This window comes from Scyliorhinus canicula, chromosome 28 (assembly GCF_902713615.1).
Source record: "Scyliorhinus canicula chromosome 28, sScyCan1.1, whole genome shotgun sequence".
Taxonomy (NCBI): domain Eukaryota; kingdom Metazoa; phylum Chordata; class Chondrichthyes; order Carcharhiniformes; family Scyliorhinidae; genus Scyliorhinus; species Scyliorhinus canicula.
This window is the reverse complement of record NC_052173.1, coordinates 19,362,872-19,381,190: the sequence shown is the minus strand read 5'-3', so window position 1 is coordinate 19,381,190 and position 18,319 is coordinate 19,362,872. Positions and strand designations below refer to the sequence as shown.

Here is an 18,319-nt window from a genome sequence, read left to right as displayed (position 1 = left end):
TTAAATCAGTAAAAACTCAAGGCTCAATTTAAATTAGAAGCGGAGAAGCATTGGATTAGCGTAACTCCATTCAGAGATTAAATTTGCTGCGAGTGTTTGCCTATGAGCATACTTACATAATTCATGTGAAGTCTGATCTTTAAATGTGAAACATTGACATGGTAAGGGCACTATGCAAAGATTGTGATGTCACTGTAAACTACGAATTTTAACTGACCTCTGAATTTCCAGTTGCACCTTGTAGTTTTCGATCTATCATCACAGCTTTGCTTTCAATGTGACCTTTTACAGTTAAGTGCGTTCCATCTCCAGAGCGCTGTGCCACAAGCTGCAGGTTCTTAGTGCGTAAAAGTTTCTGGAGAAGCAGCTGTCCAGCCTCAGACCTTGGAGCAAGAAAAGAATGATCCCCTGCATTCAAGGCATTGATAGAGTCTGTATTGGACTCGTGTTTTACAGTTCCTTCTGAAAATATGCACTCCTGTTTCACTAAGTGACCTGTACCTGCTGTGCTGATGTCTTTAGTAGCACCCTCCTGTAATGCAGAACAGCTGTCCTGCCTTCCCATGACTTTCTGTACACATTCCTCTGGTCCATTGGTCTGATTCAACAGTGAGGATTCTGATCTCAGCCCAGTGGATTCCTCCTTTGTTGCATGGCTTGGGGGAGATATTGGGAAGTCAAATGTACAAGGTTTCTTCAAGTCACTTTGTTCATGGATCTCAACATTCATTCTGGCTTGTGACTCAGTAACCAAACTTCCTTTTCCAACAGTCCCATGTGGTTTCATTACCAATGTATCAGACTTTGAATCGGGTATCTTTTGAGGTATAATTGCTAGAGAGTCTGTCATGCAAGCACTACTTTCTTTGGATTCATGGTCTTTAAGCAATTCTGGTGGTACCTGCATTATGGTTTCCAAAGTTTCACCTTGTAGTGCCACATCTCCCAAGTTTGTTTTATTTAATTCTGGATGTGACATTTGTGAACGATTGCAATGAGCTTGGCCAGACACCAATTCACTTCCTGGCCCCACATTCTGCCTTGCTCGTTTGTTTTGAATTAGATGGGCCACCTCTTGTGGCTTCCCGCCATGTTCGGCTTTAATCTGCTGAACATATACCATTCCTGGGCGAAGGTGGCCCAAACCAAGCTGCTGACCAGTTATATGAACTGAACGCAGCCCTGTGTGCTGTTGCTGAAATGACTGTGAAGTCATGATGTTTTGTACTCCCTGTCTTGGATCTCCCACAGTTCCATGCTGAGACGTTGCTACTCGTACCACCCCTTGCAAACTGAGACCATTATTCGGCTGTAGACCTGTTGCAGCTTGTTGTTGTACACGTCTCATTAACTGACCCTGCTGATTCATAAGCCTCTGCTGTCCTGCAACAACTTGCTGCATTGGTTGTTGTACTGATGTCACTGTTCGTGTTTGTAAATTCTGATACATCAGACCCTGAGGTTGTCCCAGTCCTGCTGCATTCTTGGACAGCTGCTGCTGTCTCATCATATTTGGAGGTGGTGGCTGGTTACGGTCCTGTCCCATTATGCACTGGGGAGGCAGCAAAGACTCCTGTTCCATTACAATTTGGCCTTGTTGCTGCTCCTGCCTCACTGTACCTGTAGGTGGTTGTTCCTGTGGCTGTTCCTGCTCCTTGTCCGGCCCCACTATACCTGAAGCTTGCAGGGATTGCTGCCCACCAACTGTACCTAAGCTCTGCATCCGCTGCCCTTGCCCCATTGTACCTGGAGACGGTCTCTGACCCATTAGGTTCTGCAATTGTTGCTGCCCCAACATGCCTTGTGAATGTGGCTGCTGCTGTCCCTGCTCTTGACCCATCAAGTTCTGTGCCAGCTGTCCTTGCCCCATTAGGCTTTGTGGTTGCCCCTGCCTCACCATATTCTGGGTCTGCAGCTGCCACTGCCCCATCAGGCCCTGTAGCAGTTGCTGCTGCCCTTGCCTCATCCCAATCAAACCTTGAGGTTGCTGCTGTTGCTTTACCAGCTCCATCGGACCTGGAGGTTGGGGTTGCTGTCCCATACCCACTGTACCCTGAGGCTGGGGCTGTCCTACTCCAATCATGCCCCGAGGCTGGGGCTGCTGTTGTCCAACTCCGACCATGCCCTGAGGTTGGGGTTGCTGTCCCATCCCTACTGCGCCCAGAGGCTGCCCCATCCCCACTGCGCCCAGTGGTTGCCCCATTCCCACTGTGCCCAGAGGCTGGGGCTGTCCAATCCCCACTGTGCCTGGAGGCTGGGGCTGTTGCTGTCGCATTCCCACTGTACTCTGGGGTGACTGCTGTCGCATTCCCACTGTACTCTGGGGTGACTGCTGTCGCATTCCCACTGTATTCTGGGGTGACTGCTGTCGCATTCCCACTGTACTCTGGGGTGACTGCTGTTGTCCCACCCCCACTGCACTCTGGGGCGATTGCTGTTGCTGTCGCATTCCCACTGTACTCTGGGGTGACTGCTGTTGTCCCATTCCCACTGCACTCTGGGGTGACTGCTGCTGTTGTCCCATTCCCACTGCACCCTGGGGTGACTGCTGTTGTCCCATTCCCACTGTACTCTGGGGTGACTGCTGTTGTCCCATTCCCACTGCACCCTGGGGTGACTGCTGCTGTTGTCCCATTCCCATTGTACTCTGGGGTGACTGCTGCTGTTGTCCCATTCCCACTGTGCCTTTCGGCTGGGCTGGCTGTCCCATACCTCCTGTGCCTTGAGATGACTGCTGCTGTTGTCCCATTCCCTGCCCCAATGGAGCCTGAGAGTGCTGCTGTCCCATTGAGCCCTGGGTTATCTGCTGTCCAATTGTTTGCTCCACTGTGTTCTGGGTCTGGGATGGTGTTTGCTGCACCATTGCACTCTGGGAAAGAGATGGTGGCTGTGACTGCTGTCCCATCATGCCCTTGGCCTGAGGAGGTTGTTGTTGCTGCTGCCCCATCGATCCCTGGGGCGGCTGTCCGACTCCCATCGTAGCGTGGGGCTGATGTTCTTGTCCCTGTCCAATTGTGCTCTGGGGCTGATGCTGCTGTCCCTGATCCATTGCCCCCTGGGGCTGGGATTGCTGCCCTTGCTCCAGTGAGACCTGGGGTGGATGCTGCTGCCTCATGCCCTGCCCCATCATGCCTTGAGGCTGTCCCTGGCCAATTATGCCTGGCAGTTGGTGCCTGATGACTTGCAGTGTAGTTGGCTGTCCCATGATGCTTTGTGTTCCTAGGTGTTGGCCCAAAACATCCTGAGATTGCTGCCTCATTATCCCCTGCATTTGATTTTGATGCCCTATTGTGCTTTGCTGTTGGCCTTGGAAGGGTGTGGAAAGTCTCAGAATATTGTTCTGTCTGATAACACTTTGTGGGTGGAGTTGTCCTGATACAGTTTGAAGGTGATGCTGTTGCAGTGGTGTCATTGTTCCCAACTGCTGACTCTGGGAAACAATCCCCTGCTGATGTCCTATGAGCCCCTGCTGCTGCAAAGGAGCACTGGATGCCTGCTGCTGTAAAACCAGATTTTGCTGCTGCTGTTGAGAAGTGAGCACTTGCTGTTGAACTGCCAGACCTTGCTGATGCGCCAACTGCTGCGTCATAAGGCCTTGCTGGGGTCGCGGAGGTTTTGGATGACCTGCAAGACCCTGTTGGTGGGGTTGCCCAAGGAGGCCTTGCTGTTGACTCATCAGCCTTAAGTGTTGCTGCTGAGGTGCCAGACTCTGCTGATGTTGTGTTGCTGGCTGCTGCTGTGTCTGACCCATGTTGCTGTGCTGCTGGGGTAGCTGCTGCCCTGCAAGAACTTGCTGCTGCTGTTGAGCAGGTTGATGCTGTGACTGGACAACAATCCCTTGCTGTTGTCCAATGAAGCCTTGCTGTTGTTGACCCATCACACCCTGCGGCGTTGGTTTGTTACCCACAATATTTTGCTGAGTTGTTGGCTGAAGCTGTCCAATGATACCTTGTTGCTGCAACTTTCCCATGATGCTTTGCTGTGGAGATGGCCCTACAAGTCCTTGCTGTTGAATAAGTTGCATTCTTTGCTGCAGTTGAAGCTGTCTCTCTTGCAAGAGTCTGCTTTCATTTGTAAGTGTTTGGGCGGCAGAATTGCCAGGAAAAAAACTAGTTGAGGGAGCAGAAGATACAGTTCCTGAGGCAGAGGGATATTCCTGTTGCTGGGACACAGCTGAGGCCAAGAATGTTGATCCCTGTTGCAGTGGCACTGGAGCCCCAATCTGTGGCATTCTTATATTTCCTGTGTGTCCTATTAGGGCATTTGGTTGCTGAGCTATTGCTTGAGATCCAAGGATTGCCCCTCCTTGCTGGGCTAATGCTGCTGATAACATGGGTGTTGAAAGTTTGGGCATTACTCTGGGATTCTGGGATGAGGTTGTCGCCATCATTCCGGAGGGAGATAAAGAACACTTTTGTTGCTGCTTATTCCGATATTCTGTCATAAGGTTTGTATGCTCCTTTTGCTGTTTACGGACCTAAAACACAATTATTTAAAAACTTAGAACGGAAATATAATGGAGATTAGATAGTCTGTACAATTTTATAATAAACCACCTAACTGGCACACACTGTAAATTAACACTACTTTCAGTGGGATTAGTTAAACACAGTTGGTTAGATTTGCAACCAATTTTACAATCTTAACTGTGTCTAATTCTGGTTGCCAGATTATAATAAGGATATAGAGGCCCTGGAGAAGGTGCAGAGGACGATGTGAGAAATGTGTTGGTTGACACATCAGGAAAGGGTTAACAGACTGGGTCTCTTGAATAAAGGTGGAAGGGTGACTTCATAGGTGTTTGAAATTATGAAAGGTTTTGACAGATAGGTATTTTTGATAGATACAGACAATGCTAAGAGTACTGAGAATGTGGAACTCATTTCCATCGGAATTGGCTGAAGCGAATAGTATGGAGGTGAGCTACCCAAGAATATGAGGGAGAAGGCAAAAGAGGATTATGATGATAGATTTAGATGAGAAAGGTTGGGAAGAGGCTCGAGTTAAGCAGAAACACCGACACGGATTAGTTGGGCTACATTTGTGCTGTATATCCAACGTAATCCTATGTAAACTTCTAGATCATGCAAGAATATGTTTGATTTCATGGCTCATTTTACATAACATTTGGTCAAATGTTCTCATTAGGGAGCAGTTTTAACAAGAAGTACTTTTCTTCACTGAAGACAACAGTTTAAGCAGTTCAATAAGCTGAAAAATTAAGTTTTTGATGTCCATAGGGCCGCAGCGAGAGGTTCACAAGGAAGGGAAAACAGTAAAAAGGAAACTCAAGTCAAAATTTCTTTCATAAAAGGGTAATCAATCACCTAGATTGGAATTTATTCCATAAATTGGAAAGGGAGGGATTTTGGAAAAAAAAGAAAAGCTCCTGGCATCCAAACAATATATGGAGCTATCGGATCAGGAAGAATGGGATAAATTGGGGCTGGTTTAGCTCACTGAGCTAAATCGCTGGCTTTTAAAGCAGACCAAGCAGGCCAGCAGCACGGTTCGATTCCCGTACCAGCCTCCCTGGACAGGCGCCGGAATGTGGCGACTCGGGGCTTTTCACAGTAACTTCATTGAAGCCTACTCGTGACAATAAGCGATTTTCATTTCATTTCAATTGGATGATCAAGCTAATTGGTCCATCTCGATGGATGTATGGGTTTCTCCTATCTATAGTATATGACTATGGGAGCGGCACTACTCCCATTGAGGTACTGCAAGTAGTTTTATTAGGCAACACCAAGGTTGGATCCTGAAAGTGTTAAGATTTATGTTCCAATTCTTACCTGATCAAGTTGTTTCTGGATTTTACTTTGTTGCTCTGTAACTCGCTTAAGTTTTTCTGCATCTGCTTCAGGGAACTCGCGTCCCGCCTTCTTGGCTGTCCGTTGCTTGGCACATAGTGCTTTTCTAGACTTCCTATGGACACCAATCTGTTCTTCTAAAAATTTCAGCTGCATCTGAAGTAGCTGTTGTGTGTGGAGCAGCCATTCTTCATATTTACGGTGCTCTGCCTCATCTAGAACACAAGAGCCAAACATAATTGGGAAAATAATAAACTGACATATCCAAAATATTAAGATCTTCTAGTGTGCAATTTTAAAATGGTCGTTTGAAAGCAGCTATACAAGACACAGGTTTAGCTCCTTTAAATTAACATGCGAATAGCTTTCTAAAAGATTAGCTATGGTTAATCATTAATAATTGCCCTGTTTGTAAAATATACATAATGAAAAGTCATTTATAGAGGCAGGAACTCCCACATGATTGCAATCACCTCCACGCTGTCCCCATGAACTCAGTAAAGTTCACGGGCTGGATTCTCCGGTCACCGACGCCGAAGAATCACAGTTTCCAACCAAATCGGGGGCGGTGCCGCTTTCATGATGCTCCGCCCCCTCCAAAGCCACCGTGCCACGTACTGACGGCCTCAGGACATTGCCTGAGGCCCACCCCCGATGTACCGAGTTCCAGATGGCATCGGTCGCGAGTGGTCTCATCAGTCGGGAACTCGGCATGGTGGCTGCGGACTCAGTCAAACACCACCACAGTCAAGGGAGGGCCGATCCACGGGCAGGGTGGGATTTTATTAGGGGCTGGGGGCATTGAGGGGGGGTGGTCCGGGACGCGCAAGTCAGCCAAAGAGGGGGCACCATTTTGCAGATCGGGTCCGCAAGCGGCTGCTGCCACATAGCATGGCGCGGCCGCTGCAGGCCACCGGCGTGCACATGCGGGGCCACAGACCTGGCAATTCTCCGGGCCTTATCGGCAGCTAGAGGCAGGTGCTCTACATGCCGGCATGCTAGCCCCCAGCAAAACGGGGAATTGGTGGCCGTTTTATGCCATTTTTTCTGGCGTAAAACGCGACCGTTCCCACACCGGTGTTGGGACATAGCCCCAGCAGAACCGAAGAATCCAGCCCCACATCTCTCCAGTATCAGTCTTGAGCAGCACTAGCTGCATCAATTCATCACTTTCCATTTCCCATACCAGTTCCCCTTGACCCGATTCAGGGGGATTTGTGGACTGACATTGAGCTGGGTTGACACTACCCACATCAGACTCAAAGGTGGAAGACAGGAGAGATATTAGTATCCCATCATTGAGACCGGATGTGAACCCAAAAAGGGCAGGGCCATTCCACTGTGTCACCTGGAATCCGGGAGACTGAAGATTTACTAAATTTTACAACTGGAATTTTGCTCCAAATAAAATTGAACACATTGTATGAGGACATTTCCCAGCCATTTCCATTGGCTTAACTTCTGTAGTCCCAAGAGTTATTACCACAAAAGAAAACAGAACCATATCACCAATACAACAGCCCAACAAACTGAATGCATTTATTCCAGAACAGAATGATTCACTGAACAAATGACAGCTATGGTGACAAGTCGTGGTTAATTCTGAAGAGCAGAAATTACAGCTTTGCCAGTCAATTTGTAGGATTTGCACAGTAAGTACACTGTAAAATCTAGTTCATAGCCCAAGTTGAATTAATCAGCAAGCTTTGGACAAGGACCAGAAATCAACGGCAAACATTTGCCAGTGAATTGCTGATTAATTTAACTGGTTGATTGGCAATCTGCAGAATTTCCCAGCTTAAGGCTATCACTGAACATGCCTAGGAATGAGAACGTTAGCATTGCTACTTTTTACGTAAAAGACAGTTAATTATGGAGATGCAGCTGTCGGGTGACCAAGGCTGGAAACTGAAAGTTCAAAGGCTAGGAGAGAAAGGCAAAAAAGAAAAAGTGGTGGTGTCACACTGTTGGGATCAGTAGATTAGTATGACAGGATCTTGGATTGGAAGATCAAGGCGTCGAATCAGTTTGAGTGGAAAAAAGAAAAAGACAAATATAGCCAAGACGGAGAGCAGGCAGAGGGAAGTCGCTGATCTCGGTTGGTCTAGAGGTCTGGAGTGCGTTTGCTTCAACGCAAGAGGTATAACAGGTAAGTCGGAGGAACTTAGAGCTTGGATTAATGTGGGGAATTATAATATTGTTGCTATTACGGAGCCATGGTTAAAGGAGGGACAGGACTGGCAGCTTAATGTTCTGGGATATCAACGTTTTAGATGAGACAGAGGGGGTAACAGAAAGGGCAGGAGAGTTGCATTACTGGTTAGGGAACATATCACAATTGTGATGAGGGAGGATATCTTGGAGGGATTCTGCAGTGAGGCATTATGGGAAGAGCTCATGAACAGGAAGGGTGCAATCATAATGTTGGCGTTGTACTATAGACCTCCCAACAGCCAGCAGGATACAGAGGAACCCTAAATAATTAAATCAGGTTGGTTCAGCTTCTACAATTGTAACAATTACAAGAATCATTGTGCAGGTGAAAAGCATTATGTCACTTAGGAAATGGCGTCTTTTTGAAACTTGACAAGTGAAACTTTAACAACAGGAAATTCATTCTAAAAATGTAAACAGTGTAATAGTGTCAAAAGGCTGAAGGTAGTAAAACAAAGTAGAAAACTTGCAAGTATGTACAAAGATATGGTGAATTAGATCCTCATATTCTTCTGCCTGGAACGAATGCGATCATTTTTCAAATGAACATACATAGCCACAGAGCATTGCATTAACATTCAATCCTGAGGACCCCCCGGTGGTGGCTGTGGTCAGCAGTCGCACACGCGATGTCTCTTGCTAGGATATTTGTTTTTGGCTCTTTTTGCCCAGTATATGGGAGATTATTTTGGAGGGAATTGGTGTAGATTGAAGATCTGGAGAACCACTCCAGTTGCCAAAACTTAATCGTTGGGCTGCCAGAGGGCCATGGAGGTCTCGGACTCCACGGACTATATGTCCAAGATTTTCAGAAAGTTGGTGGGAGGAGGGGTGGGGGGACTGATCATTGATAGACTGTTTAGTTGACATTGCTAGCAGTACAGCTAGTTAACAGGGGCGGAGAAGGAGAGATGTCTGCCGCTTGTTATCATTACGACGATTTATTCTGGAGTAATGAGCATAGGGTTTTTGCTTCTGTTCGGTTATGGGGACAGGGCTGAGAAGGGAGAGAAAGGCTGGGGGAGTGGGTAGACTGCAGACGGTTCCTTTGTTTTAGGACTGGCTTTATGGGGGAACTGGCGGCCATCGTGCAGGGCCCAGAGCTGGTGCAGGTTGGGCACTGCTGGATTGCCCCACAAGGGGGAATAGTAAAAAGGCAATGGGGGTTTGCGCAGCTGACGCTTGAAGGCAGATGTGTTTTTTCTACAGGAAACCCATTTGCGAGTCAAGGATTAAACACGGTTACGAAAGGAATGGGTGGAGCAGGTATATCACTCGGGTTTTGATTGTCAGGCATGGGGAGAAGCTGCATTGATTAAGAGGGTGGCTTTTTTCTGCAGTTAATATATTGGCAGGTGGGAGGTACCATCATCATTAGTGGGTCATTGGTGGCCACGCCGGTGGTTGGGGGGAGGGGGAAGAAGAGATATCTCTTATAAAGCACATAGGGATAAATCTGCGAAGGTCGAGAGGCAGAGGCTGGTGGACTCAATTCGCAAGGTGGACCGCCAGTACTCAATCGCCCCAACACCGGAGTTATTGGCGCAAAGAAATTGCGAATGTATTTTGAGTTGTCAACAGGTAAGGCGGTGAGCCAGCTGCGACGCTCGAGGGGAGAAGGCCAGCTGTCTGTTGGCTCACTAGCTGAATCGGCAGCTGTGCAGATCAGGGGCTCGGGTGGCCGGATAGTTTCTGCCCCAGAGACGGTTAATTAGGTGTGTACGAGTCAGAGCCCCTGGAGGAAGGTTCATCAATGAAGCAGTTTTTGGATGGGTTGACCTTCCCGGAGGTGGAGCAGGAGAGAAGGCAGGAGTTGGAGACGCCGATAGGGTTGGAGGAGATCCTGAGCTGTATTTGGTTAATGCAGACAGACAAAGCACTGAGGGGTCCAGATGCGTTCCCCATTGGATTTTACAAAAGAGTTTGCTGGTCAGTTGGTCCCATTTCTGCTGGATATGTTTAATGATTCCGTGTCCTGGGGGTGTTGCCAGCCATGCTGGTGCAGGTGTCGATTTCCTTGATCCTGGAGAAAGAGAAGGATTCTATGGAATGTGGGTTGCATTGGCCTATTTCGTTGTTTAATGCTGACGTTAAGGTGTTGGCAATGCGGTTGGAGCCTTGCCTACCAGGGGTGATTTTGGAGGAGCAGACTAGATTATTAGGAGATTGTTAAATGTAGTGTTGTCGCCCTCCTTAGGCACTGGGTCAGAGGTGATTATTTCAATGGACGTGGAGAAGGTTTTCAATAGGGTTGAGTTGGGGCACCTTAGAGATACTGGGGTGGTTTGGCTTCAGGCCAAAATTGATTTCATGGATTAGACTTTTGTACAGGGACCACACTAAGTGTGCACACTAATGCCCTGAGCTCACGTTATTCCAGCTGAACAGAGGTACAAACTATGGTTTGCCATAGCAATCAAGCCACTGGCCATTGTGTTGAGGTCATCCAACAGATGGGAGGGGGAAATAGAGCGTAGGGGGAGGGAGCAGAGGATGTCCTCAGCTGATGATTTGTTACTATATATCACAGACCCACTCTCCAATGTGGGGGAGATAATGGAGCTGCTCAGGAAGCTTTGCTTCTTTTTGGGGTACAAGCTGAAAATGGGCAAGAGTGAATATTTTCTGGTGGAGAGGTTTAGGGACATGTTTCTGGAGGGTAGGTTCACCGGCCGAGAGGAGAAGCTAAAGAGATTCCAGCGCCCGAGAGGCAATGTATTCATGTACTTACAGGTTCGTGATTGTTTATGCAAGGAGCTTCTTTCATTTCTCCTGGTACTGTCGCGTTCACTTATGGACAGGGTCCTGTCCTTTGACGAGTTATGAGAGGGTAAGATTTCAGATATCTAAGGGCAGATGTTGGTGATGGAGCAGGCATCGTTGGAGGAAGTGGGAGGGTGATTTGGGTTTGGTTTTTGAAGGGGGGGGGGGTGGATGGAGTGAGGCTCTTCACACGTCAACTTAATTTCCGCATGTGCTAGGTTAAGCTTGGTCCAGTTCAAGGTGGTGCAGTGCCGTACCCGACGAGGGTGCATTATGAATGGGTTCTTCTCGGGGGTGGAGGATAGGTGTGAATGGTGCTCTTGGTGGCCGGCGAATCACACGCTCATGTTTTGGTCTTGCCCCAAACTTGTTAGTTTCTAGGTCTCCATTTCTGATACAATATCAGGGATTTTGGGTGTTCAGCTGGAGCCAGGCGCATTGGGTGGCCATTTTTGGAGTATCGGACTCGCCGATGCTACGGACTGGGACGAGGCAGATGTCCCAGCCTTCGCCTCACTAATAGTCCAGAAACAGGTTCTGCTTGGGTGGAGATCCTCGGTGCCACCCAAGGCCTCTGCTTGGTTGGGGGATCTGACGGAATTTCTGCACCTTGAGACGATCAAGAACACCATGAGGGGGTCGGTGGAAGAATAAGGTTGTTTTCTATATGGGGGTGAGTGGGGAGGGGAACTGGGTCGGTGTACTTTTGTTATAGTACACGGTTGAGCTTTGTTGTATTTTTTTTTTTCTTATAACGAAAATTTTGTTTGAATAAAAATATATTTTTTTAAAACATAAAATTTAGATTTAAGAAAGGTCTAAACAACAAAGCCCCCAACTGCCACACAGCCAGCTCACAAATAAAGTGAGCTGACGACTTACTGATAAACCCTTGGACAAAGGTTGGCGGAGTTGGCCGAGTCTGCATCTGGTCACTATTAGCCTCTTGCTGGAAGACAGAAAATGTTACAATCATTAAAGGATTCAGGACTGATGTGAAATCAATTCACACGCAAACACATTCAGAATTAGTATCTGTAACATGTTACGGTAGCACATTATGGCGTAGCCCTTTTATGCACTCCTCTCATCCTTTTCTCTACAGCTGCAACAAAATCTTTTACTGTACAACCGTTTCCAGACTGGTTCGGTCTTACTCTATCTGGATGTCCCACATAGCTTTCGACTGATGCATCGAATATCTATCTTTTCACACTATTTTTAAAAATGTTTTAAAACATTCAGGGGAATTCAGAATTACGGGAAGCAACATTTCAGGATTGGGGTGGGGATGGGGTAAAACTGTTGGAAAGGGGCTACATGATGGGTTGTTGAGAGAGAAGGTGAGGCAGAGGGCAGGCTAGGTGTAACTTGGATTGGGTGGGAGGTGGACAGGCATGAATTGTGAAAGGGAGGTGGGCTGTGGCCTAACAGCACTTGGGACAAGTTAGGCTCAAGAATAACAAGGAATGAAGGGTTAATAGCACTGGAGTCTGTGAATCGAACCAGAGTCCTCTGTGCTGTGAGGCAGCAGTGCTAGCCACTGTGCCACCGTTTTAATTTTTTGTTTAATTCAAGTTACAATGACAAAAACACGACAAACAAAAGCACAAATTAACTTTAACCCCCCCCCCCAAAATAACATTAAACTAAACCCCATACCAATTGACGATGACTAGTTCTTTAAAAAAAGGAAATGATTGGCCGCCATCTTAGGTAAAACCCTCCTACCGACTCCCTAATGGCATATCTGACCAACTCCTAATGCAAGAACGACATGCAGTCACCTAACCAAGCTGAGACACTGGGCGAAGTGGAAGACCTCCACCCGAGCAGAACTCGTCTCCAGTCCATTAATGAGGCAAAGGCGAGGACATCCGCCTCCGCCCAAACAATGCTCACACCTGTCTTCCACCTCAGAAACAAAACACTTCCTCTCGAGTGGGCGGAGGTACAGAGTCGAGCGGTGAGTATTTAAACTAGCTGCTTCACGGATTCGAGTCTTTTCAGCGGGAATTCAGCTGTTGGAGTGGGCGGAGCTACAGAGTCGAGAGGTGAGTATTTAAACTAGCTGCTTTGCGGATTTGAGTCTTTTCGGCGGGAATTCAGCTGTTGCAGTGGGCGGAGGTACAGAGTCGAGCGGTGAGTATTTAAACTAGCTGCTTCGCGGATTCGAGTCTTTTCAGCGGGAATTCAGCTGTTGGAGTGGGCGGAGCTGCTTTCGCGGATTAGAGTCTTTTCAGCGGGAATTCAGCTGTTGGAGTGGGCGGTGCTACAGAGTCGAGCAGTGAGTATTTAAACTAGCTGCTTCGCGGATTCGAGTCTTTTCAGCGGGAATTCAGCTGTTGGAGTGGGCGGTGCTACAGAGACGAGCGGTGAGTATTTAAACTAGCTGCTTTCCTGGATTTGAGTCTTTTCAGCGGGAATTCAGCTGTTGGAGTGGGCGGAGCGGTGAGTATTTAAACTAGCTGCTTTCGCGGATTTGTGTCTTTTCAGTGGGAATTCAGCTGTTGGAGTGGGCGGAGGTACAGAGTCGAGTGGTGAGTATTTAAACTAGCTGCTTTCGCGGATTCGAGTCTTTTCAGCGTGAATTCAGCTGTTGGAGTGGGCGGAGAGGTGAGTATTTAAACTAGCTGCTTTCGCGGATTCGAGTCTTTTCAGTGGGAATTCAGCTGTTGGAGTGGGCGGAGGTACAGAGTCGAGCGGTGAGTATTTAAACTAGCTGCTTTGCAGATTCGAGTCTTTTCAGCGAGAATTCAGCTGTTGCAGTGGGCGGAGTTGCTTCGCGGATTCGAGTCTTTTCAGTGGGAATTCAGCTGTTGCAGTGGGCGGAGTCACAGAGTCGAGCGGTGAGTATTTAAACTAGCTGCTTTGCGGATTAGAGTCTTTTCAGCGGGAATTCAGCTGTTGGAGTGGGCGGTGCTAGAGTCGAGCGGTGAGTATTTAAACTAGCTGCTTTGCGGATTCGAGTCTTTTCAGCGGGAATTCAGCTGTTGGAGTGGGCGGAGCGGTGAGTATTTAAACTAGCTGCTTTGCGGATTAGAGTCTTTTCAGCGGGAATTCAGCTGTTGGAGTGGGCGGTGCTACAGAGTCGAGCGGTGAGTATTTAAACTAGCTGCTTTGCGGATTCGAGTCTTTTCAGCAGGAATTCAGCTGTTGGAGTGGGCGGAGAGATGAGTATTTAAACTAGCTGCTTTGCGGATTCGAGTCTTTTCAGCGGGAATTCAGCTGTTGGAGTGGGCGGAGAGGTGAGTATTTAAACTAGCTGCTTTCGCGGATTCGAGTCTTTTCAGCGGGAATTCAGCTGTTGGAGTGGGCGGAGGTACAGAGTCGAGCGGTGAGTATTTAAACTAGCTGCTTTGCGGATTAGAGTCTTTTCAGTGGGAATTCAGCTGTTGGGAATGGGCGGAGCTGCTTCACGAATTCAAGTCTTTTCAGCGGGAATTCAGCTGTTGGAGTGGGCGGTGCTACAGAGTCGAGCGGTGAGTATTTAAACTAGCTCCTTTGCGGATTCGAGTCTTTTCAGCGAGAATTCAGCTGTTGGAGTGGGCGGAGGTACAGAGTCGAGCGGTGAGTATTTAAACTAGCTGCTTCGCGGATTCGAGTCTTTTCAGCGGGAATTCAGCTGTTGCAGTGGGCGGAGGTACAGAGTCGAGCGGTGAGTATTTAAACTAGCTGCTTTGCGGATTCGAGTCTTTTCAGCGGGAATTCAGCTGTTGGAGTGGGCGGAGAGGTGAGTATTTAAACTAGCTGCTTTCGCGGATTCGAGTCTTTTCAGCGGGAATTCAGCTGTTGGAGTGGGCGGAGGTACAGAGTCGAGCGGTGAGTATTTAAACTAGCTGCTTTGCGGATTAGAGTCTTTTCAGTGGGAATTCAGCTGTTGGGAATGGGCGGAGAGGTGAGTATTTAAACTAGCTGCTTCGCGGATTCGAGTCTTTTCAGTGGGAATTCAGCTGTTGGGAGTGGGCGGAGGTACAGAGTCGAGCGGTGAGTATTTAAACTAGCTGCTTTGCGGATTAGAGTCTTTTCAGTGGGAATTCAGCTGTTGGGAATGGGCGGAGAGGTGAGTATTTAAACTAGCTGCTTCGCGGATTCGAGTCTTTTCAGTGGGAATTCAGCTGTTGGAGTGGGCGGAGGTACAGAGTCGAGCGGTGAGTATTTAAACTAGCTGCTTTGCGGATTAGAGTCTTTTCAGTGGGAATTCAGCTGTTGGGAATGGGCGGAGAGGTGAGTATTTAAACTAGCTGCTTCGCGGATTCGAGTCTTTTCAGTGGGAATTCAGCTGTTGGGAGTGGGCGGAGCTGCTTCCGGATTAAACAGCGGCCACAGGGTCTTTGGAGCTAAATTTGAAGAGTGACATCACAGCAAAGCAGTGACCTGATTGGCTGGTAAGGAAAGTGCTCCAATTAGCAGTAGCTGGGAGAAGTTTAACTCTTTGTGTGTTGGTAAGTATTGAGATTGGTAAGTAAAATCTTTATTCCTTTCACTTATTCATTATTTGATATTATATTTGTAATCAGTTAAGGTAAAGTGTAAAAATGGCAGGAGATCCCAGACCCGTGTTATGCTCCTCGTGCTCAATGTGGGAGTTCAGGGACGCGGCTGATGCCCCTGACTCCTTCACGTGCGGGAAGTGTGTCCAGCTGCAGCTCCTGTTAGACCGCGTGACGGCTCTGGAGCTGCGGATTGACTCACATTGGAGCATCCGCGATGCTGAGGAGGTTGTGGATAGCAGGTTCAGTGAGTTGGTCACACCGCAGATTAGGATTGGTGACGGAGATAGGGAATGGGTGACCAAAAGGCACAGAAAGAGCAGGAAGACAGTGCAGGTGTCCCCTGCAGTCATCTCCCTCCAAAACAGGTATACCGTTTTGGATACTGTTGAGGGAGATGACTCACCAGGGGAAGGCAGTAGTAGCCAGGTTCATGGCACTGTGGCTGGCTTTGCTGCACAGAAGGGCGGGAAAAAGACTGGCAGGTTGATAGTCATAGGGGATTCAATCGTAAGGGGAGTAGACAGGAGTTTGTGTGGTCGAAAATGAGACCCCCGAATGGTATGTTGCCTCCCAGGAGCACGGGTCAGGGATGTCTCAAATCGGCTGCAGGACTTACTAAAGGGGGAGGGTGAACAGCCAGTTGTCGTGGTGCATACAGGCACCAACGATATAGGTAAAAAACAGGATGAGATCCTACAATCAGAATTTAGGGAGTTAGGAGATAAGTTAAAAAGTAGGACCTCAAAGGTAGTAATCTCAGGATTGCTACAAGTACCACGAGACAGTCAGAGTAGAAATTCAAGAATAGTCAGAATTAATACGTGGTTTGAGAGATGGTGTAAGAGGGAGGGGTTCAGATTTTTGGGACATTGGAACCGGTTGGGGGGCGGTGGGATCATTACAAATCGGATGGTCGACACCTGGGCAGGACTGGAACCAATGTCCTAGGGAGTGCTTTTGCTAACACTGTTGGGGAGGTTTTAAACTAATGTGGCAGGAGGATGGGAACCAGATTAAGAAATTAGAGGTCAGTAAAGAGGCAGCAACTAAAGCCAGTAAGGTACTAGATAATAAACTCATTGTGACTAAGGGGAAGAGTAGACAGGGAAGAGATGATGAATGCAAAGGGACAGGTGGTCTGAGGTGCATTTGTTTTAATGCGAGAAGTGTAGCAGGTAAGGCAGATGAACTTAGGGCTTGGATTAGTACCTGGGAATCTGATGTTATTGGTATTACTGAGACTTGGTTGAGGGAAGGGCAACTAAATATCCCAGGGTATAGATGCTTCAGGAGGGATAGAGAGGGAGGTAAAAGGGGTGGAGGAGTTGCATTACTGGTCAGAGATGATATCACAGCTGTGATTAAGGAGGGCACGATGGAGGATTCGAGCACTGAGGCAATATGGATAGAGCTAAGAAATAGGAAGGGTGCAGGAACATTGTTGGGACTTTAAAAGCGACCAAAAGCGAGTGTGAAATAGAGGTACAAATATGTAGAGAAATGTAGGAGCAATAGGATGGTTGTGATGGGAGATTTTAACTTCCCCAACATAGCACCCTCCATACCAGGCAAGATCCCGGTGAACCCCCTCTGCACCCTCTCCAAAGCATCCACACCCTTCTGGTAATGTGGCGACCAGAACTCCACGCAGTATTCCAAATTTGGCCGAACTAAAGTCCTATACAACTGTAACTAACATGACCTGCCAACTCTTGTACTCAATACCCCTTCCGATGAAGGCAAGCATGCTGCATGCCTTCTTGACCACTCTATCCACCTGCGTTGCCACCTTCAGGGTACAATGGACCTGAACTCCCAGATCTCTCTGTACATCAATTTTCCCCAGGACTCTTCCATTGACCGTATAGTCCGCTTTTGAATTTGATCTTCCAAAATGCATCACCTCGCATTTGTCTGGATTGAATTCCATCTGCCATTTCTCTGCCCAACTCTCCAATCTATCTATATTTTGTTGTAGTCTCTGACAGTCCTCCTCGCTATCTGCAACTCCACCAATCTTAGTATCATCTGCAAACTTGGTAATCAGAGCACCTATACCTTCCTCCAGGTCATTTATGTAGATCACAAACAACAGTGGACTGAGCACGGATCCCTGTGGAACACCACTAGTCACCCGTCTCCATTTTGTGACACTCCCTTCCACCACTACTCTCTGTCTCCTGTTGCCCAGCCAGTTCTTTATCCATCTAGCTAGTACACCCTGAACCCCATACGACTTCACTTTTTCCATCAACCTGCCATGGGAAACCTTATCAAACGCCTTACTAAAGTCCATGTATATGACATCTACAGCCCTTCCCTCATCAATTAACTTTGTCATTTCCTCAAAGAATTCTATTAGGTTTGTAAGACATGACCTTCCCTGCACAAAACCATGCTGCCTATCACTGATAAGTCTATTTTCTTCCAGATGTGAATAGATCCTATCCCTCAGTATCTTCTCCAACAGTTTGCCGACCACTGACGTCAAGCTCACGGGTCTATAATTCCCTGGATTATCCCTGCTACCGTTCTTAAACAAAGGGACAACATTAACAATTCTCCAGTCCTCCGGGACCTCACCCGTGGTCAAGGATGCTGCAAAGATATTTGTTAAAGCCCCAGGTTTAACAGAGATGTGCGTGGAAAGTTTTTTTTTTTTTTTTTACCAGAGGGCGGTGGGTGCCTGGAACGCTTTGCCAGCGGAGATGGTAGAGGTGGGCACGATAGCATCATTTAAGATGCATCTGGACAGATATGTGAACGGGCAGGGAACAGAGATAGGATTTCATAGAATTTTACAGTGCAGAAGGAGGCCATTCGGCCCATCGAGTCTGCACCGAAGAGCACCTACCCAAGCCCACACCTCCACCCTATCCCCATAACTCAGTAACCCCACCCAACACTAAGGGCAATTTAGTGTCCGGTCCGCGGACAAGGACACCTTAAGCTCCACCCCATCCCATTTATTCCTCCTCCACTTACTGGAAGATCCAAGTGTTATGGCAAGTGCCTCTATTGCCAGGGCAAATA

General features: G+C 47.8%; 1 protein-coding gene across 1 annotated transcript in view; it reads right to left on the bottom strand.

The window, feature by feature from the left end:
* Positions 1 to 18,319, bottom strand: part of LOC119958251 (histone-lysine N-methyltransferase 2D-like) — a 224,347-nt gene that overhangs the window by 47,048 nt on the left and 158,980 nt on the right. Inside the window, 3 exon segments of the mRNA XM_038786664.1 lie at positions 218 to 4,477; positions 5,796 to 6,028; positions 11,673 to 11,739. Of these exon segments, the coding sequence (XP_038642592.1) occupies positions 218 to 4,477; positions 5,796 to 6,028; positions 11,673 to 11,739 (4,560 nt within the window).